The sequence below is a fragment of the Ammospiza caudacuta genome, chromosome 3 (genome assembly GCF_027887145.1).
Source record: "Ammospiza caudacuta isolate bAmmCau1 chromosome 3, bAmmCau1.pri, whole genome shotgun sequence".
Classification (NCBI taxonomy): domain Eukaryota; kingdom Metazoa; phylum Chordata; class Aves; order Passeriformes; family Passerellidae; genus Ammospiza; species Ammospiza caudacuta.
In genome coordinates this window covers 29,171,763-29,194,312 of record NC_080595.1, presented here as the reverse complement: position 1 = coordinate 29,194,312, position 22,550 = coordinate 29,171,763, and the positions used below count along the sequence as shown (strand labels likewise).

Genomic DNA, 22,550 nt, shown 5'->3' with positions numbered 1-22,550 from the left:
TCTGCTGTGAGCTTGGGACACCTTCCACTAGAAGAGGCTCTTCATAGCCCCATCCAACCTGGCCTTGAACACCTCCAGGGATGGGGCATCCACAGCTGCTCTGGGCAGCCTATTCCAGTGCCTCATCACCCTCACAGCAAAGGATTTCCTCTTAATATATAATCTAAGCCTGCTCTCACTGAGTTTGAATCCATTCCCCCTTGTCCTGTTGCTTCAGGCTCTTGTAAAGTCTCTCTCTTGCAGGCTGCCTTTAGGTACTGGAAGGCTGCAGTATTTTTGAGGCTGAGCAATCCCAATTCCCATAGCCCATCCTCATAGGATGATCTGGTGAGGACACAGCAGCTCCTCCCATAGTCATTTTGTCTCCTTGATTACATTAGAAATATGTTTTCTCTGCATCTTATTCTTGCTAAGTAGTAATCCAAAGTAATAATCCTTTCTGTTCCTGCCTGTTGCAGGAGTTTTCCTTCCCTCTGCCTGGCAGGTCCAGTCTGTGCCTTGACTTTCACATAATACCCAGGGCAGACAGCCTTTGGCCTCTCTTTGGTCCAGTGCATTGAAACATTCTGCAGCATTAGCTGTTAGTGCAGTTTAATGCCGCAGTTGGCTGGGACCTGATTTTTATTTCCAGCTGGACAGTCAAGCTCTAAGTGAGACCACTATGAAGAAGTACTAAAAAGTGTGGGGCAAGCTCCTAAGTAAGATTCCAGGAGCAGGCTGGCTATAAGCTCTATATCCAAACACAAAACAACAATTTGAACTTGTGAAAATGATGGTTTAAGGCATTTGGACACAGTACGTCAGGTGGCCATTGGGTCTTTGGTGTCAGCTCTTTGACTTCCAGATGTGCTGTTGTTACACTAAACTACTGGCTAGCATAGACAGAGCATTGCTTTAATCAGGTGTGGATCTGTGCCCTGGCATCACATGGCTGCTATTAGTATAGATGTGTATAGTATGAATATTGTTTTGATAGCTATTTGATATTTCTGTGTAGATATACCCTTAGATAGGAGAGTCCTAACTGTCGCTAGCTCTACCCCATTCAGAGTCATGTACAGTTTATCATCTGGAGTGAGCCTATGATGTATTTGTTTCCATTAATAACCAGGTTGGAGGGGAAATGAAATAATTTTTGGATTTTGGACAGAAAAAAGGGATGCTGTTCCAGATGTCTGGAGCTCCCACCTTTTGCTACTGATGCGACTTTCTTGTTTGGAGACGGACTTCCTCAAATCTTGTTAATGAGAACACCACTTTATTGGTCTTGGTGTTAAAAAGGAAACATCTTGTACTGTTCCCCCTTGTGTTGCTGAAGTTCTGCACGAACAGGTCGTGTTAAATACTGTGCAGTGCATCACTTGAAGTGTTTAGCATTGTGATTTTTGGCTGTCAGATCTGTTACATAAATCACAGTTTGATTGTCTTCAAGACTGAGCTTTCTGCTACAATCTGAACAACACTGAACAGCACTTTGTTTTGGAAAACTGAATTTCCTGTTGTATCCTCTGGCACATATGTATGAGAATTCACCAGTGCAACAGAACCAGCCAAGGACAAACATTTGGCATGTTTTATGCTGGAAAAGTCTCATTTCAAAATCAAAGCATGCATATGCACATACTTTAAATGAAGTTGTAAGTGCTTAAAAGGTGGACCAGAATAACAAACATGCCAGTGTTGCTGTTGCCTCTTCTTCAGTAAAAGTTGCATCAGCCATGTTTTGCCCAGGGCACAGTTTGTATGTTGGAAATTTTCTTTCCACTGAAAACATGGAATGATAAGCGAGTCTTCCATTTTTTTGAGGGAGCAGAAGTGCAGTAGATCCATTAGGTTCCTCATATTGGCTGGAAACTTGTGGCTGCTTTCATCCATTTGTGAGAGACCTCTTGTAGTTTGTTTTTCTTCTGAGCCTTTGACTGATCCCTCTGTTTTCTCATGGCTTGAGCTCCCAACTCCATGAGTATTTCTTGCTTGTGTTTTCATTCACTTTTGTGAAGAACAACTTAGGCAGCAACTCAATGCCCAAGACAGAGGAAAAATCTTTGCTTAATCAGAGGGGATAGAAATTAAGTCTGCCTAATATGACTCTGCAAAAATAGGCCATGTTAAAATTGCTTTGGCTTCTTAAGGCTTTGGTTCTTGTTGATGATGCATCTTCTCATCAGGCAGCTTGTAGTTCTTGAGCTTGGAGGCAAGCATGAAGAAGTTTGGGGAGGTATGAACTTAGACTACTTCACTAGCGAGAAAGTGTCCAAAAAGTCTCTTTTTATGCAAAAGGAGAAGAAAGCTCTTCTGAAGAGAGATCCTGGTAGCACATATTCTGCTGTGTGTTGTGTGGATGCCTTATATTGTAGGCCATAAAACAAAGCATAAGTATTTTAGGCTTCTTGCAGAGTTTATTACTGAAGGTGAGAGCAATATTTCTGGTTAAAGTTGTCTGTTTTAATAGGTTCACAGGCTAACTCTCCATAGGCAAATACAGAGACCAAACTATGCAAGAGCCTCAAACCTTTCATTTTTGTGTCATCATCACTTATCTTACTTGAAAAAGCTTTTTTTTCTTGAATTTTAAAGATGCTAGAGTTCAGAATATTTGTTGGAACATTTTTAATTAACAATTTTTGAAAGAGTTTCAAACATTAAGATAAGCATACAAAGAAAGTGCCAGATAAAATAAAAATGAAATACTGAACAGAATTAGTCATAACTCAAGCTTGTGTTGCTTGATTCTGAAAGTTTTTGTTTTAGTACAAGTCCCATTGGGCTCTTCAGAATAATTTCTGTGTTTTGAACTAGATTTCCTGTTTGTTCACATTTTAAGTTATATCTATAAAGAGTTTTTATGGCTAAGTATGTTTCAGTGATAGTAATACAAAGAAAAATGAAGTTTTTAACCTAATTTTATTTTTCTAATTGGAGAGAAAATAGATGTTTCTCACTTGCAGATTGAAAAGGTGGAGCAGGAAGTAGCTTATTACCAATTTCCATTATATACACAAAATCCCAAATATCCTTGTTTGGAAAAAGAAATACCTGATTTTAAAAACATGAACGCCTCTGGTCTTCATCAGAACTGTGAGAGAGCTATGGCCATTAAAAAGGTGTAGCAGGTACCTTGCAAGGGAAGTTTCTCGTTCATGAGCTGTAAAAGTAAGAACTGAAGACTTCTTTTTGCTGATGCATTTAATTACACACATTATTTATAAACAAAAAGACCTAGTAGGTGCTACAACAAGCTGGTTCATCCAGTAATAATGAAATGTATCAAATGTCATTCAGTGCAATGGCTGGAGAAGGAAGGTGTTGCAATTCTGCAAGGGAGACTGTCACTCAGAATGGACCAGGAAGTGAAGCTTAGATAACTTGTCCTAGTTATTTTATTTATGCATTCTAATTTGACCAGTAGTTTATCTTCGTCAATTAAAGCATACATGCCAAACTAGTTTGTTTTCTGCTGTATCTGAGCATAAGGTTATAAGGATTTAAGCTTTAAAAACATGATTTTTTTTTCTTTTAGGCTAAATCCTTGTTTAGTGACCAGAGCTGCCTATCTTGATGTTCTTGTGATGTTGAGTACTCACCTGGAGAAGTTTCAAAAGCAAGGTAAGTGAGTATACTGTTCTATACATCAGATTTAATATTTATATCTATTTCTGAGCTCTGTTTAACCTGGAGAAACAACAGTATATTACTTGTGCTTAGGGTATCTACTGGCTTGTGGAATCTTTTAGCTGCCTTGTGGAAGAAAGCCCTTTATTCTGCCTTTCTCAAGAACTTGTCCTAGGTTTTGTTGAGGAGAAAACTGAGGCACAGTTCCATGTCAAGGCTTGAAGTGATGATCTTGCAGTATTCCTAGTCCTAGAATGGCTAGCAACAAAAAAGTTCCTTTTCATGTTCCAAAATGGTTTTTTAATCCAAAATCCACATCCTGGACTATTGCAACTTTAACCTTTCCAGAAAACCACAGAAATGTTTTTTTCGTGAGACACCTGAAATAATTTCAGGGAAAGGGTTTTCTAATGTTCAGAAGTTTTATAAAAAACAACTCTGAGAGATTCTTTCAGTTTCTTTTTTCATTTTGATTCTTTATCAATGGGAATTTTTTGAAGGACCAGTAAGAACTATCAGTGGTTTTAATGTTGTGGATTACTGTTAGCAACAGTACAAAACAAGCTGTGAACAATAAGAAAAAACAAAGGCAGGGAGGAAGGTACAGCCTTTCACGTGTGCCAGTGTGTGGGCAGCTTTCAGTCAGCTGTAAGTAGCTTCCTTGTGGGCCTGTTTTGTTCTCTTATGAAGAAGTGAGTAATAAATTACCTTGTCAGTCCAGGAAGGCAATTAGTAAATAGTTCTGTCATTTTATTTAAAATTTTAATGCTGCATTTAAGTCACTGGAACCATTCTTTATTTCAGAGACATGTTGTGAGCATTATTAATTTTAAAACCAATTCCTTTTGCTTTTTTTTTTTTGCCTAGACCTTTAGTTGAGGTAGTTCCATTCTAATTTAAAAATTGCTATTAGTGTGATTTCTTGTAAATGTACAGTTCAAATAGGGATAGTTTTTAGGAAAGCAAATTGGTGATGAACATGTCTGCAATCAACTTCTTCAGACAGATTGATGCAGAATTAGCCCTTACAACAGAAGGACAGGCATACAGAGTGACTAGGGAAGGGCCACATGCTTTATAGGGTGAAATGCACCACTTTATCTAAAGCAGTTTCAATATAACATGTCTTCAGGGATGATTTTTTTCCTGGCTATTTACTGGTTTTTCTCGAGCTAAGCTATACCTACCAACAATAATTCTTCTATTAAAAATATATTTTCTTTTTTTTTATTGCTACAGAATAAAGCTTTTTAGATCTTCATATGCCATTGGCCTTAGAGATAATCCTTTGCAGTACATTAAAAACTCTAGCTGTGTATCACAACTACAAAATAAACAAAAACAACCTCCAAAACCTCGTTGAACCATATTTGGGCTCATCACGCTTTTACTTTGAATACTACTTTTTAAAAGAGAGATCCTTTTGGGAATATTATTTTTTCCAGTTTTTTAACATGGTCCTCTACCACTGTTCAGATCCTTTATGGTATGAATCATCCTGGTTTTTCTGTATTCTCTTCATCTGAAGATTTTTTTCATCTTCTGATTATTCTTGCCACTTGCCCTTCAGCTCTATTTTTGTATTTTCTTTTAGGAAGGAACAGCCAGTACTCCAGGGGAGGGCTCCTGCTTTTGCTTACTTACTGGGCATTGCATTTCCTTTATCAGTCTCTTTCCTATTTCAGTTATCCTTGGGGTTTTTTGTCTGTTCTGGTTTTTAAACAATTGCTGCACATTTGCACAGACTTTTATGGAGCTCTCCACACCAGGAAACTCCCTTCCTTTTTTTTAATGCCCCTGACTTGTGAATAGCCCTTTGAGCCTGAGGGGCTGCACCGTGCTGTGGCTGGATTACCAACTGTAGTGAATTCATTTCTTTTTCAAAGCTCATGTGGACTGTACCAAACCTGGGTGCTGTAAGGTACAATTTCCGCAGAAGGAAAGCAATTATTTTTGCAGAATCTCTCTGCTTGGGCACAGTTCATCAGTTTTGTTTTGTTTAAAAGTTTTATTCCTAGGTAGGTTTAAAATTACATATTTCAGGCAGTGTCTACAGAGAGTAAAAATTTAGGCTGGAAGTACTGTTTTGAAAACCTAAAGATACATTTGGGACAATTTTATGTATCACAGGCAAGAAGCCCTTCTGAAAGGAAGGAGTTATGTGTTTATATTAAATAGAAACTGAGTGTCCCATGACACAGTTAGAGAAAGACTAAACTCACCAGTTAAAACTGAATGTTTTGAGTCTCCCACTTAAATGTTTTAAAGATATAATTATTAATTGAAGCGTTATACTTTTCTCAGATTAAATATCTTACTCATATATGCATATCTCTGGTTATGAGCCAATTTTTCTCTGTTCTAATCTTGATTTGTAAAGTTGTTTCAATGAATAAAGGGTGAGGGACAAATCCAAATAAAACTGTTTCTTGATGTGTTTATCTAAGAGGCCCCAGGAAGTGCTGTATATGAGTTCCAGGCCACAGGCTGAAACTGATTTTCATCAACAGAAATGGGAATGCAATGTAATGAGCCTGCAACTGGTTAAAATCAGACCACTTCTAATTGATTATGCCTGTCTAAAGAGGCTACAATTACAAAGAGGTTTTCAGAGAACAGCTCTGCCTAGACCTTTCCTACATTATGATTATTTTCTGTAAGTGATTTGTTGTTTTCAATTAATAAAATCTGTCTCTTAAAGTGCAGGATAACCCTTAGGGAATTTACTTCACAAATTCAGAAAACATCATCTTTAAAATGTTGGCTAAGGAAGGCAGGGAGTAATGGATACCAAAAGCATCTTGTCCAGCTAAAAATGTACTGCTGGTTAAATGATGATTATTTATCTTAAACAAAACAAAACAACCCGCAAACCCCATAGTTATTCCTGTTTGCTGGACTGGATGGAAGTGTTGCCTGATTCATGTCACTGGGAAAAGACAGTTTTCTTTCCTTGAGGTGATAGGCAAAATCTAGAACTTTTTTCTCAGCTCCTGATATGTCTAAGGGCTTTCAGATGTGCTGAGACAGTACATATAGCCAAGACTATATAAACTTAAAAATATTTTGATTCTGTTATCAATTGTGGTTGGAAGCAAGCCTTAAAAAAAAAAAAAAATAGAAATATAGAAATACTATTTTACCTTTATTGAGAGTAAAGAAAGTTCTTACCAGCTATAGGATTATTTGATGAGCTAATGTCTATTGTCACTACTAATAGTTATTAGTAGTGTTCAGGGAATTTGTTCTTGCAGACCTCTTTGATGTATTTTCTCCACATTAACTGTTTTATAGATCAGAAATCACAGATGTTTAGACCTTTTCATTCTCCTGGGAGAACAATGCAGTCCTTTTGCAGAGAATATTCTGGCACTTCTATCCTGCTTCAAATATTACAGAGGAATAAAGTAGCATTTGTAGGCAGATTGGAGTGGGGAAAATGACCTCAAGTCCAGGTGAGAACATGTTCAGCCTTAGCTGTGTATATGGTTATTTGCAAATTCACAAGTTTTGGTCAGGAGGAGTTAGAAGCAGAGGTCTGTAGAGCTCCAGATCCATGTGTGCATCTGAGGTTACACACTTTGCTGCGCTCTCAGAGATGGGCTTTGCAAGAGATGGGATACAGGACTGCTGTGATACACTGTTTCACTAAATAGGATTCCTCTGTTGAATATATGAACTTCTGAGAGGATCTGTCGTAGACATTCTGCCTTCAGATCTTCTGGCAATTGGTGTTTGCAGCAAAACAACAAGATGAGATCATTACTGTGATCCGCAGTGCTGCTCATGCAGGAGCCAGAGTGTTGAATTGCAGCGAAAGCTCAGATCTGCCATGCTCTGTCTCTCTGTAACAGATGAAGAATGCCACAAGACAGAGGTCACATTTTCCTTCTTGCTCACATCTTGAAAAATTTTCTTGTAGTATTTTGTAGTTTTGTGAGGGGAAAAATTGATGGAACTCTCTATAATGGACTTGACTAATAGAAGTGCATTTTGGCCAGGGTTGTGTTCCCAAAAATGGCACTTGTTGATAGAGCTCTGTCAATGTAAGTGAAGTAGGATGTAGAACAGAAGAGGGAAAAGATGAACGAAAATTTTGCTAAAGATAATCCTGCCAAGTTGTTGCTTTGTCCTGTGTATATGCTGTCAATCTGGTTTGGCCTGTTGTCAAGTGTAGTGTCTTCAAAATTCAAGTTTGGTGGGAAAGAGAAAACATTTAAACAGGATGTCAGATAGGTTGAATCTATGTTTTAGGAAAAGATGCCACTTGTAGTCTAACTAAGCATTTTTCCTTTTTCCATTTGAGGTGGAAGAGTTTATAAAAGTTCTTGAAATTAACCAAACTCCAGTGTTGTGGTTAACCATGGGAACAGTTCCTTAGTATGTACATGATTAATCCAGTTCATAGAGAGATTGTTTTGATACCAAAATGGAGTAGCCAGTAATCTACTCTAACTTATTTTCTTTCCTTGAGTTTTGCAAAAGCATAATTCCATTTTCTTGCTTTCTTCTGAATACCTAAACCATCTGTATTTGTAGGTTAAGATTCTTATATTCTGCTCATGAACTAAAGAAATGGTTGCAAAAATATTGTGCACTACACATGTGTGTGTGTGTGATGAGAAACATGAGGTCCTGTTTCAACTGTCTGCTGATTTTGTCCTCAAATACAATACTTTTTAAAATAACATACAGAGCAAATATCATTCTCTTGGTTATATTTGTCCTTATTAATTGGAAGTTAAAAAATACATTGATAGAAATAGTATGAGTTATCAAACTTATGGATGCTTTGCCGTGCTTTGCAATGCAAAGCACAAATTGCTCTTTACATAGGAATCTCTTAAATGTTTGCCTGAATTACATGATTTGTAGGTCTTTTAAATAGCATTTGAAGGTTGTGGCCATGTTGTTTTCTGTATCATAGTTCCTAATCTTTTCTTATTCTGGTAAGAAGCAAGATGGTAGCCAAGTTTTTCCTGAAGGCTAACTTACAAACTCATGATTTTGGAATGATAAAAATGTGACAGGGTAACTGGGTTAATTATTTTAGCCATACTTGAATTTTCTTTTCCTAGATCCCTAAGAAGTATGGCCAAAAATTATTTGAATAAAAACACTGGCAACTTGTTAATGTGTGTTTTGGTTATTTGGTCTAATTAGATTATAGTTAAATTTACTCTTAACATACTGAAGGCAGTTTTTGTTTATTATATCAGAAACTATATAAAGTTTGCTGGTATATTGACTGTGGCACTGGGTGTAAATGTTTTTATTTTGAGTTAAGAAAGGTGAAGATTTAAAACATTTATAGGATGATCTAAATGCCCTGTGCCTACTAACATTAGACAAGTAGAAAGGAAATACTTTTAGGTACTCAGTGTTCTAATTCAATGCAGACAGGAGAATTAACAAGTTGAGGGTGGCATTGTTGGAAGTCCAAGACACAGGGAGTGACTGAAAGTTGCCTGGACAGTAAAATGCCAGAGGCAGAACAAGTCAGGGATGTTGAAGTGATCCAAAGACTGACCAAAAGTTAGTGTGAGATTGAAGAACAAAATGGGCCAAAGCTGAAAAGAATAAATTTTTGGAGAAAGGAGATGGATATTTGCAACACCAACAGCTGTCAGAGAAATGTTGGAGGCAGAACTTGTGACACAGGTGGAGGAGGAGGAAAGCAAAAGTGTTTTTAGCGTGATGGCAGAGACAGTGGTGAGAAGAGGGTTGTGGAGGGTAGGCACAATACTGCTGGAATGCTGTGTTGAGCAGGGAATATGGAAAGGTGTTCCATGAGATGGGTGACATTGGGGAAAGTGGAATTGGCCATGTTCATTAATGTTAGCAGTTAAAATTCTGTCCCCACGTGAAGACAGAGACTGCTCATCCTTTCAAAATCAAAATCTCTTTAGATTCCAACATGCACCACTGACTGACTTGCACTGTCTCTGTGGGGTTTTATAAATTTATATGGATGCAAAATACTGGAAAAAACAGTGCTGGGCCAGAGAGAAGCTGTAACAAAAAATACCTGTAAATAAAAATAACTGTTTCAGTGTCCAGTTATAATGGAGTTTTTTTTTCCCTTCTTTTTTCCTTTGGAAACTTTCCCTTATGCTGTACAAAATGCATTGGGATTCTTGTGTCCTCAGCAATAAATTATCCATGGATTCTGGTAATCAGTCATGTTTGTAGTTTTGAATTGTATTGTGAGTTCTGATGCCTAGTCTCTGATGTTGAAGAAGTTGCAGATGTCTTTAAAAGAAAACATCCTGCTTAAAATATGCCCTTTTTATGATCATCAACAGTCACCTTAGTATGGCTGTGTAATGAAACAGACTTTTCTGTTCTCCTTGTGGTTTTATTTCCATTTAGCAGTGACTTTGCCTAATCCACTTTTAATAAAAAGGAAAAATATGAAAGAAAATACTTTTCTTTAGTATTTGTCTAGGAAAATCTCTTCTTGGCACTGATTAGCTCTCAGCCTACTCCCTATTCATATGATCTGTTCAGATGTCTGTGGATGGTAGTTAGAGAGTGGATTTTAACCTCAGTTCATAAACAATTGTGCTTTCTTGTAGGTCTTGTTGAATAATGATGAATATCCAGATTTTTGATGCTCAGAGCCCCTTCCCATAACTGCAGGCAAAGCAGCATTTTATTGCTGCTCTTGCAGTTTTTGTCTGCCCTTGCAGAGGGTCAGTAAGTTTTCTGGTGCTGGCAGTAACTTCCCCCCTTTTCCCCTGCTTTGTTCTTTTCTTCTGGAGCCTGTGGAAGGAACAAGGAAGATGGTTTGGATGCTTGAGGGCCTGCATACAGGATTTAATCTCAATATTTATCTAGATCAAATACTTAGAGCTATACTAATCACATGTACAGAAGGAAGCCCCTCACACCATACACCTGATGATCAGGAGAGTTGTCCACTTGGCAGTAGCTAAATAATCACTGCGAAATTACCAAGTCCTACAGAAATGTATCAACTCTGCAAGGAGGTGAAGCAAGTTTAGATTTAAGTATGGAAGGAATTCAGATTACTTCTGTCACTTTTGAACAGACTGTAGTGCCTGTGAGATGAAGTATCAGCTGAGCTGTGCATCAGCTGATGGTTTGTTACTCCCTGAGCAGGGAGGTTTTTCTGTCATTGCTCCATGTATCTGCTTGCTCTGGGAACAGGCTGAATAGATCCTGCCTGCCACTGCAGGGAGGAGCAGAAGAGGGACAGGCAGGGTGCAGGGAGCTGCTAAATTTTGAGGAGGTTTATAACTGGAGATTGCTCCAGTCTGCTAACTCCATTCTGCTCCTCTTCCTTTCCTCTTTATTTTCAGATGGTGAAAGACTATTTTACTTCATACACATGACAGAACATCAGTTGATCACAAATAGGATTAAAAATCCAGCCCCTCAAACCGAGATGCCGTGACATAGATGATGTGTGCATGTATCAGTGTGGGGGACTGAGGATGTTTGTGTTGGGTTTTGAAGAGAACCAAGTGGTTGTGTAAGATGTCTCCTGTACTAGAAGCAGGCTGAAATTCTTCCTGTCCCACAAATGAAGCAATCCTTAAGGGGGAAAAAATAAAATTAAATCCACTTAATTCTTGAAGGTTCTTTTGCATCTGTCAGCATCCTGGAGAGACTGCTGTTTGCCAGGACCCTTCTTTGGTTAGCCAAAATTTGTTCTCCCTTCTCACAGCAGCTGGTCATTCAAACTCTACAGTGATGTTTGTTTGTAAATAAAAGTATGTTGTTACTGTATCTTAACAACAGAGGCTGACATTTACTTTGGGAACCAGTGTGGTTTTCTGGTTTAGTTGGATATTTTGATGTAAGCCAAAGGAAAGAGTTTACTTAAAGCTAAGCAGATGACAAAACATTTACATGAAAGCCTGGAAAGACTTCTTAGTGATGAAGTTGAAAGCAGGAATATTTCCACTGCACTGTAATAAGACAGGGGCATTCTTTCCTTTTGTACATATTTGTGTGAAAAAAGAGTGTTGGAGAGCATGTGGAGCAGAAGATGAATGCAGGAGGATTTGCTTTCTGGTGTGTTGAGGCTAAGCAAATATTCAGACAGTCTTATTTTGCTGACGGCCTTGCCATTGAGACATCCAGTTTTAAAGAGACTTGCTGTAAAATAGATGAGCCACAGTGTCCAGTCTTTCACAATTGCATGGGAAAAAAAGAAGTTATCCAAAGCAGAAGTATTTGATATGTACAGAAAAAGAGGATCTGTTGCCAGAGACTCTTGTATCACAGTCTCTGCAAGCTAGTAGCTCTGCTATGTTTTTTATATGCAAGTGGTTTTCCCCTTCAAAGATGAAGACATAAAGATAAGTTGTGCTGGCCTTGCAAAATACAAGTGGAAGTTTGCTGAGTCGGAAGGTCAGTTCATGGCCTGCTGGAGTCCATGGGAGGGTCACCACTCTCTCTGATACTGAGTTGCAGGCTCTGGCAAAGTTGGCAGCATTGACATCAACAAAATGGAGGACGCCCTCCCCACTTTCCCCTATTTTTTTTTCTCTCTTTTTTGCTCCCTCTCTATCTCTTTCTGTGTGTACCTAATACTACTCTCCCTTTCCCTGCTCTGGAGCTTTGACCCTTCCATCCTGCCAGCTTTCCCATTACTGCTTGCATGTAGCTTACCTCAGTGTAAAGCAGTGTGGACAGGAGATGAAAGCCTTTCTCTTGCAGTATACTTACAAATAAACTCTTGGTTTGGAGAGCTGAGCAGTGGGTGTGTGTGTTGCTGAAAGGCAGCTGAGGAGGGGAGCAGGCAGGAACAGGAGAGGGTGCAGGGCTCCGAAACCGAAGCTGTTTCTCTTCTGGAACTGAGGTGCTTGACCTTGAACCTTTTCCTTTCAGCTGCCTGGGATTATTTCTGTTGTTAAACTGCTGTCTGTGGACTCAGGCTGTGTAATAAGTGAGACGAAGGCCTAATCCCTCTCCAAGGCAACCAGACAGTTCAGAAATTAAGGAATTCTGGCAGTTGGATACGTGTCGTGTGACACGGGCATTAATGCTAGGTTGTGCTGTGATGCCAGCGTGTTTGGAGGGGTTTTAGAAATGTAGCCAGTAACAGATACAAGTTTGCATTGCTATCAGCCAGAAATCAGCTGTGTCATGTAGAGGATAATGCTGTGAGATGGCTTTGCAGTGATCCTGAGGTTCCTCTGACTGCATCAAATCCCTTCAGAAAAGAAACTGGAGTGAAAATGTGAATGACAGAGCTAGCGGCTGGGCAATATGTCTGAAAATTTTTTATAAATACAAAGAAATTTTTTATAAATTTCTTTGAAGTGTGTCCAGAATTACTCAGAAATGGTTCTGTCTTATGTGCTAGACAGTGTACAACCATGTCAACTTTCTGTGTAAATGTCAAACAAATTAAGATGGCTTTAGAAGAATCTGAATATGAAAGGGCAGGATATTTAACTGTAAATAGAAGGCTTAGGGAAATGTCTTCATGGACAACAAAATGAATCTATATTTGTGCTGTGGCTTCATGTCAAATTCAGGAATTTAGTAGGACTATTTGGACAGGCTTTTAGCAGTGCTTCGTGTTTAATTATAAATAGCAAAGTTACATGGCAATGAATTGTCTTCTTACAGATACTGGAGAAATGTAAGTTTTTTTAATCTTTGTATTTGCCTTTAGTGCATTTTTACCTTTAAAATACCTAAACTTCTTACATCCCCTAGCACTAGTGGCACTGTTCTCTGTTCTTTTTTGATTTTCCCCTGCTTGCATTTGAATTTTGTGGGCTATAGGATGTTTATTTTCTTGCAGTACAAGCTGTACAGACACCGAACTGGGCAAAATGGTTTCAATATTATAAAATGGTTTATTCCTGCTGATGATGGAGAAGGTTGAACTCAAGGCACATGAGTATTTCAGTGTGTGTGGGTGTGAAATAGGACCATTGAGGACTTTTTCCTTTGTTTAGTGTCTACATTGCCAGCTCTGCTAAAGCCTGAAACCCTCTGGTGTCACAGATGGCAGTGGCCTCTGTTGGCTCCAGGAGGTGGCCAAGCACTAAAGAGGGTTCTCAGGCTGTGCTGGACCGTGTGCACAAGGTTGCACCAGTGTAAATGGCTGAAGTGTCACAGTTCCTGGGCTGATACATAAGAGGGGTTACAGTGCAGCTCCTTTGTTTTCCTACCTAGATTAACTGTTCAAAATGAGTAACAATAGGAAAAGTATCCTGGTTTTTTTAGTAAGTAAATTCTTTAGACTGATACACACAGGACAGGTCTGTTTATCTTGAAGGGTCATCTTCTTCGTAGCAATTTTTTCTGACTAAAACTATGAAGGCATGAGAGTTTCAGTGTTATCAGAATGGCCTCTGTCATCATTTCTCCTGATTTCAGTTGCAGCTGAGTAGTCTGACAGACAGCACTTTGTTCAGTCTGGTCTCTGATTTTAGAGCTAGCTACCCACATTTTTCCCACATATATTTGGTAGCTTATTTGTGTTAATAACTTTCTGCAATGGTAGAAATGGGAAGCTTGTACAATTGGCAATATTGTATTACTAGCTTGGGTGAAAGAAATATGTACCAAACAGATGTAATTGGTAAAGATTGCAGGCAGTCTGCAAGGTGCTGTAGCATTTTTAAGTTGTTTGAAACTTCCAGCTCATGTGTTGAGCAATCATAGTTTTCAGAAAATTTTGTGTCTTTATTTCTTTTGATTTAAATATGAATGTATATGATATCTAGCAAAGCTTTTTTCTAATTTGAAATGAAGGAGAACTGATTTCATTTCATTTCATTTCATGCCTGAATTTACCTTATGGTACTTTTTGCATACCTGATAATTGTTCAGCTTCACAGTCTGGAGCACATGGTAACATCATCTATTTGTTCACTTTACTAAGTGTTACTCTCATTGCAGGAATGCAATTCCATGACTTTTGGGAAGAGATAAGGAGAGTCATTTCAGATTCTGAATTGGTGTCTGGTATTCCCTACTCACCTGCAGTACCAGGACTGATACAGTATCTCCAGAGCATCACCAGACTTGTAATATCAGTGCTGTCAGTGACTGCAGGGCCTGACCTGCAGAGCTGTGCTTCAGCAGCTGCAGAGGACATGGCCAAGCCCTCGCTGTCAGTGGCTCATCTCCTGCTCTGTGAGTTCCATGAGGTGCGGCTGCTGGCATTGGAGGCAATTCTGCTGGCCCTGAGACAAAGAAATTCCAAGCAGATTGCAGAAGGAAGAGGAGGTGCATTATGTTTACCCATTGATTTGGAAGACACTCTTCTCACAATGGCTCTGAAGGAAACAAATCCCCAGTGTTTTTGCAAGGTACGAGAGTGCTTTTTTGTTGACATTTTGTATGTTTTCAGTAAATTAATATGTTTTTAATTTTTAGATAATATTTGTAATTTTCAAAAATATATTTCAAACATGCATTGTGCTTTTTAAATAGTAGTTGAGTGGTTGGGGTTTTTTTACGCTGAACAGGAGCTGTGCAGTAATTTTGTAACAGATGTTCCTGTGTAAAAGCAAGAACTTCCTCTTTCTTTTCTTAGAACTGTCCAGAGAGATTCCTTTTGTTCTTGGAGTGGAGCTTAAGCCAGTGTTTTATTGATCTCAAATGTGCACATTCCTGTTGAGACTGTCTGTAAATTCTTTGTTTGTGGATTGTGTCTGCAGGTGCTGGAAATTCTTTATAATATGGATCTCAGAAATGTTCTTCCAAAGACTGAATGTTCTATAAAAATGAATCCAAATCAGCTCTTAACCTGGAGTTTAAACCTTGCAGATATCTCCAGCAGGTGTGGTCTGTCATGCATGTTGAAATACTTACCTTTTAAAAACTTTCAATTTTGAAAATATTAATATATTGGTTTGGGGCTGCACTTTCATTTAAAAATCTGTGTTTCAGAAAAGAGAGTGTGGTGTATTTGAACAAAGTGGGTTCATGAGAATTTTTCAGAGAAGTAAGACCTTTATCTGAATTATTCAAAAGGCCTGCAAGTAATGCTAGCATCCTGTAAATGTCCAGTTGTACAGTTCCTGAAACGAGAAGTTACTTTGGCTGTCCAGTGATAGCCAGTGAGCATAGTTCTTCCTGAATGGTAACTGGGAAACACCCACTATACTGTAGAATTAACAATTAGTGTTAATGGTGCAGCTCTACACTCATTTGCTGTGAATCTGCCATCCCTCCTATCCTGGTTTATAGGCAGATGGTTTGTAGAAAGAACAGCAGATCTCATTTAACTTGTTGGATTGGCAGAAATGGTTAATCCTAATCCTTAGGGTTTGCACTCCTTACACAGACTGTAAAGTCAGCAGAAAGCACTGGAAATCTGGAGCCAGATTGTAGCTCCTACTGAATTAGAGCTGTGCCCATGCATTCACAGTGGAATGCTCAAACAGGCTTACAGTGTCCAGACTAAGGATATGACATCCTGTTTCTGATGGTTTTTTAAGCCATGCAAACATTGCAGTCCAGTATTACAAACATGGAATATAGAGAGTGTAGAACTGCATTTTATAGCTGTGCATATTTACTGTTGATTTGCACTAAATTGTTCAAGTTCAAATTATGATCATGGGGAGTGGTTATTTCTGGGATGAAGTAAGGTACTGGAGGTAAAATACCTCTGACTGGTGCTGTTGGAGGGAAGGGGCTGGAATAGCAGGCCTTGCTGCTCAGGTGTTGCCATTCCCCATGGTGGGAATAGGCTTCAGCAGCCACAGTGCCCTGAGCCATATCCTTAGATCCTGCTTGGCAGCTGTAGAAGAGATATTCCTGCAGCTAAACACAAGCTTCAAGAGATGCATTTGTTCACAATTTAAAATAATGTCTGGTTTCTTTGACTCAGGTTCCATTTTCAAGTGTGTTCTTCTATGAGAAATATGTAAATAGAAAGTAAACGTGAGAGAAGTGAAAGTAAGGGCATGTTTTGTTTGCATATCAGCTGAGAACTTAGCTAACATCTAGATCTCTAATGTGAAAGCTTCAAGTGCTCAGCTTGAAAAATATCCATTGGTGATCATCAGAAATAATTAAGAGCTGGCTGGTTTTCTTCTAGAAGTGAAAATATGACAGAAATAGCTGGCTTTCTGATATGTCATTTGCCTTTTTTTCTCAGCCCTGAAGGTCAAACCATAGCTCTGAAATTTGCCTCCAAATTGATTATCCACCTTTTGCAGAATCATCAGCAGGTAAGGCAAATAGAGCTAATTAACAGTTTTGTAATCCTGGAGTTTTTAGTGATTGCAGTAATGTGGCTTCTTTTAGATAAAGACCCCAATCTTGTGTTTTCTTGTGTCCATTCATCATTTTTGACATTCATCTTTATGTCTTCCTCTCTGAATACACTGCCATGTTCTGAAATGACACAGCCATGAATATCATCTCAGTACCTCCCTCTCAAAGTAATTTCAAGTTAAATACATACATAAATATTTTTGATGGAGTAATTTCAGCTTCTGAGCTCATCCAGAATGGTCACTATAACGTAGAAAGGGAAATGCCTGTGGTGTTTAATGCTTGTTCTGAATTCAGCCCATTTACTGAGCTGCAGCTTTGTTGTGGTTTCTTGATTTTTGGAGAGCCCACAGGAGAGCACATCGGGTGTGAAGGCATGAAGCTGAAGCAGTGGTTGGGTGCAATTCCCAGCCAGCTCAGATTTTTTTGATTTTAAATTGTCAGTCTGTGATGTCACATATGTATGTGTAGAGCAGTGCAAAAGCAGCTTTAGTGCTAGATATTTAAAAAAATATTTACAAATCCACTTAGTGGGTATTTTAAAATAAACAAAACTCTCATGATCTGTTTTAAAAGGAAGATTATTTTCCTTACAAAGCTAGTATTTTTCTTAGAATGAACAGCAGAATGGTTTCTTTTTATATGCTAATAACCATGTCTCATTTTAAAAAATATAATATCACATTTGCACACAATTGAGGAACATGAATTATGATATTAAAACTTTTTAGTTTAAGGAAAGGCATAGTGAGTACTTGAAGTTAACATAACAAAGCAGAATTAATGAAAAATGCTGTAAAAATCTTAAATAGAAATGCTGCAACAACTTTCTCTAATAAGCATACAAATCATGGGAGATCTAAGATATACTTACAGAGAGAGCTTTTGGCTTTGGGAAAGGCCAGGTACATCAGATTTCCATCTAAATTCTTTCTTTGAGCTTGCATTCAGTATTTACATCTGTGGAAGGGATTTTCTCTTCCATGAGGTAAAACTTAAGTTCTGTCCTTCTAGATAGTTCATCCATGTGTCTGCTTGAAATTTGAGTCATTGTAACATCTTGGGAGATTTTTATTTTTTGTTTTCACCTGTTACAGAATCTGTAGGACACACTCTATCTGTGTCCCTTTGTGCAGTGCAGGTACATGGCCCTGCACCAGGCAGAATGAGGCAGAGTATGACTGAGGGTTCATTTACTCCTCAGTTAATGAGGTGGGTTGAGAGCTGGCTGAATGGCACATCCCAGAGGGCCATTAGCAGTGTCACAGGGTCTAGCTGGAGCCCTGTCACTTGTGGTGTCCCAAGGGTCAGTACTGGCCCCAGTATTGTTTAACTTCCTCATCAATGACTTGGGTGAAGGGGCAGGTGCCTCCTCAGCAGGTTCACTGACAGCACAAAGCTGGGAGCAGTGGATGATACCCCAGAGGGCTCTGCAGCCCTTCAGAAGGACCTGGACAGGCTGGAGGCATGGGCAGAGAGGAACCCCCTGAAATTAGGCAAAGGACCAGTGTATTTGTCCTTGGCATGCATGTGTAGAAGGACTGAGGACACCAAAATACTCCTTGACTTGTGTGGTCATTGGTGACTCTGCTGTGAAGGGACAGAGTCAAAGACTTGCCTGTGTATACTGCTCTAACTAAAAGAAAATTTCCCAACTTTTAAATGTTCCTGTGGGTTTCACCACTTCAAAAAAACTGGACATTTACTAGTGAGCAGTCCCCCTTAGACAGGCCATGGTTCAATGTGATGGTAAGAGGTGCAGCATACTTCTCACATGTTCTGTGCCTTCAGATTCCAGAAGAAGTCTTGAAAAAATGGGTTCAACTGATAATGTATTTTTGTGAAGATGAGCAAGAGACAGAGATGCTGTTAGCAGCTGCTGAAGTTCTTAAGAGTATAACATCATTCCTTCTGAGCAGTGAGAAGCTCATTCTTGGTAAGTAGCCTGAAAGTAATTTTCTGGATTTTTTTTTTCTGAAATCCATTAATACATGATTTCAAATGTATGTGTATGCACAGTCAAAACATAATTACATCAAAGAGGATTTTTTGAAAATTTTATTAGGATTTAATTACTAAACATAGAGATTTATTTAAATTCTGGTAGAAAAAGCACAGGTGCCCAGCCTCTGGCAATAACTCAGCAGAAGGGGCACATGATGTGTTGTTGTGTCTTCAGGTCACTATACACTGGTGTACAGAATTACTGGCTTGCAATTGTTCTGTACTTGAATCTTTCTGTAGTACTCTGTTGGTGGGCTGGACATAGTTTAGGTGAACACTGGGAGTGTAACAAAGCTGTGCTGGCTGAATGTTGGCATGAAGGTCTTTGGTCTAGAAATGAGAGACACGTTCTACTATGAGAATAATTAATAATTGGATCACATTATATCTCCCAGGTATAAGGATTTTTGTTTGAAGTTAATATTAGACTGTCTCTTTAGAAAACAAAGAAAGAAGGAGAACAAAAAACCCTACATGGCCTTATTCAATAGTACATATAGCGAATGGGAGGCAAAGCTAAGTTTCTGTTCTGGAGAATAGATGGGGTTTTTCTTTTAGCTTTTCCCCCCCCCTGCCTTCTGTGAATAGAAAATGGGGAGATTTTGTGACTAAAGGGACAGGAGATAGGCAAGAATAGGTAGTACCAGAGGGTAAAGAAGTTCTTTTGCATCCTGAACAAGACAGTTTTAGATACTTTTAACTCCATGATACTTCATTCCAGTGTAGTTATGTAAATGTTTTTAGTTTAAGTAGCTTCAGTCCATCCATGTGGCCTGGATACAAATCTCTGTTATACAAAAAGAACAGTGTATTTCCTAATCTGTAGATAGTGGTTTGGGGGAAAATTAGGTATTATTTTGAGATGTGCCTTTTAAAAGAGGTATTGGTAACATTGACCAGAGCTAAATCTATATGAGGTAGACATTGCAGTATTAAGTGTTCATAGTATTGGCTCTGGAAATCTTAACCTTCACCATCTAGATAAAGCTCTTCATAATACAGACATCATTACCATTTTATGTCAAATGAAGACAGTGGAAGTATTGGAGTGAAAACCCCCCAAATGCTGTGCTACTCATCTGTTGTTATTTGGATGTGGTCCATAGATGATGGACAACACTTTCCTCTTTGATCTTGTCAAAACAGTTGCTGATTTCCATGCTTTCCAGTCAGGCAGATGTGAAGGTCTGAAATAAAACATAGCAGCAGTTTGTATCCTGTGTGTAAAATCCTAACAAAACAAATGAAAACAGACAAGTAAACAAAAATAAATGCTCCCCAAACAGCCCAGAATACAGAGCCCCAAGTCCTCAGTGGGCAAACCATCTGAATTAGCTCTTTGCTCTGAAAATTGATCCAGGGGAAGAAAGATGCAGATCTCACCCTTCATAGTACCTAGAATTGTCAGTCTGGGGATGTTCACAACTGTGAAACTGTCAGTACTGCAGTGGGGAGTCTGGCAAATCAAGGGCATGGGCTGGTGATTAGTCGTAGTGATATAAACCCAGGATAATTCCCTTGAAGGGTCTGTGTGCATATAAACAGCTCTGACTTCTGTGCCTTCTTCTACATCAGCTTGCTTGACCACAAATAGTAAAAAGTAGGAGTTAAAGGAAACTGTGGTTGTATGAAATGGAATTGTAGTCAGTCCCAAGAGCTTCCATTACTGTGTTCCTATGAGAAAGAGGGTGAATGGCAGTCTGTATGTTCTGGGTGACCCCATCATCTCTTCATCAAGCTGCTCGAGGGTTCAGAAAAGGGTTTTATGCAAATTCCCTTTGTAGACTTCCACTGCTTCTGGAGATACCATAGAAACTTGTTTAGGTGGGAAATCTGAATATTGAATCTCTAGGGTAATAATTACTCTGCTCTAGCTGTACCAGTATAATATTATTGAGTGTGTCATGCTAGGAAAAAAAAGCAACTTCTTCCTGAAGTAGTTATACTTCATGCCATTGCCACATAGAGAAGTTACAGGTAATACAGGAATGTGTAGTAAAGCCTGGAGCAATTTACTTTGGCCAAGCAGCGAAATACAGCTATGTATTTGTCTGCCTAGCCTTGTAATACAAATCTCTGACAAACCTGCTGAAAACATGGTAGAAGAAAAACCAGCAGTGAAACACAACTCTTGTGTTGTCTGTGGTCCCCAGAAAGTAATATCTCCCAGCTGGCTGCATCTTGAAGTGAGCTTCCAGTGGATTCCTTCAGTCAGGATGTTCAACAAGACCTGAAAAGTCAGCTGAAAAATACCTAGGAGTATGTGACATGTGACTTGAGCTAGTCATGCATGGCTTGTGAGGTGTGGGTTGCCACTGGGGTGGTGTGTGCTGTCTGCCTGCTTGGGCAGTACCAGATCAGCACCTCCCTCTTGGCACTTCTCTCTGGTTAGTCTCGGCTGTGTCCGTGCAATCACCCCATGGATTGAACTGGTTTCCAACAGAGAGTGGGTGTAGGGCTGGCAGGGCCTGCTGGTGGGTGCTGGGGACACTGGATGTGGGAGAAGGAGGTGACAGTAGATCCCTGGAAGGTGTGGTCAGTGGCTGTTTCCAGCAGGGAATGGCATTTCTGTCCAGCGCCACTGGCAGTATCTGAAGAGAGCTTGGTTTGGCAGCCTCTGCTCCAGGCAGATTGCAGCAGCAAATCCATGAGCAGTGTGTTAATCAGTGATCAATCTCCAGCTGCAGAATTTTTGAAGTTCTAAACAGGAATTCTGCACTCTTAGAAATTGTAGAAAATGGAGAGCATTCATGACTAAAGTTGAACCCAGATAGAGAGGCCCATTCTCTTATCTGTTGCCCACTGTTTAAACCAAGCTGAGTCTTCCACCTAGATAAGGTTCACAGATGCTGAAAATACTTTGGTTTTATTGCCAGTCTTTCTCCCAGTGGTTTGCCAATCCCTTTCATGTCTTGTGTTTAGGTGTGGAAACAGCTTTCTAACTTCTTTGAATGCATATAAGAAATAAAGCTCTAATTTTTCTCCACAAATAAATATAGGACTGTCTGATACCCTTGGTTTGTGGAAATGTGTGATTCTCCTGCTGCAGAATGAAGACTTGGTAGTAAGGGATGCTGCTGCTGAAGTGATACAAGTGGCACAGTCAGAAAAAAAGAGCAATGAAGGAACAGGTACGTTAACATTACTTTTAAATAGTATTGAATGTTTTGGAGGCAAAAGTGTTTCTCTTCTCATCACAAATTTCTTGCTAAGGCGCTTCATCCATCTTCTAGAATTATGTACCATAAAAAATAACACCAAATTTGATGCCCACCATGCTTTATTATTTTACCTTGACTGTTCTTAGTTTAATTTGCATATGATTACATGGAGATGTAAAAAAGACAACAGCAGGACTCAGCTTTATGGTTTGTGCTGTGATGAGTCAATGTTCACATAATTTCAGTTTGAAAGCTCTTCAATACCAGCTCTGGTCTAATAATACAATGCAAGACACTCCTTGAATCCCACGTTGTTATAAGAGCCTAATCACAGATAGGAATCTGGGAAGCAGTATTCAACTCATTGATTCATTATTAGACCTTGAAATCCATTTAGATCCAGATCAACAAAGACAATTAATTCACAGTATACCCACAATGTGCTTCTAAGGATGTGGGCCTTTTGTCTGCTTGCCCTAATTTACTCAACCCTGTTAATTTTAAAATAGCCACAAAACTTGAGTAGGCTTAACTAATTAGCATGCTTCA

General features: G+C 39.0%; 1 protein-coding gene across 1 annotated transcript in view; it reads left to right on the top strand.

Moving 5' to 3' along the window:
* Positions 1–22,550, top strand: part of THADA (THADA armadillo repeat containing) — a 151,716-nt gene that overhangs the window by 102,739 nt on the left and 26,427 nt on the right. The window contains exons 31-36 of the mRNA XM_058801595.1: positions 3,521–3,606; positions 14,506–14,918; positions 15,270–15,391; positions 16,718–16,790; positions 18,628–18,772; positions 21,840–21,971. Coding sequence (XP_058657578.1) covers positions 3,521–3,606; positions 14,506–14,918; positions 15,270–15,391; positions 16,718–16,790; positions 18,628–18,772; positions 21,840–21,971 — 971 coding nt within the window. The remainder of the gene's footprint in view (positions 1–3,520; positions 3,607–14,505; positions 14,919–15,269; positions 15,392–16,717; positions 16,791–18,627; positions 18,773–21,839; positions 21,972–22,550) is intronic.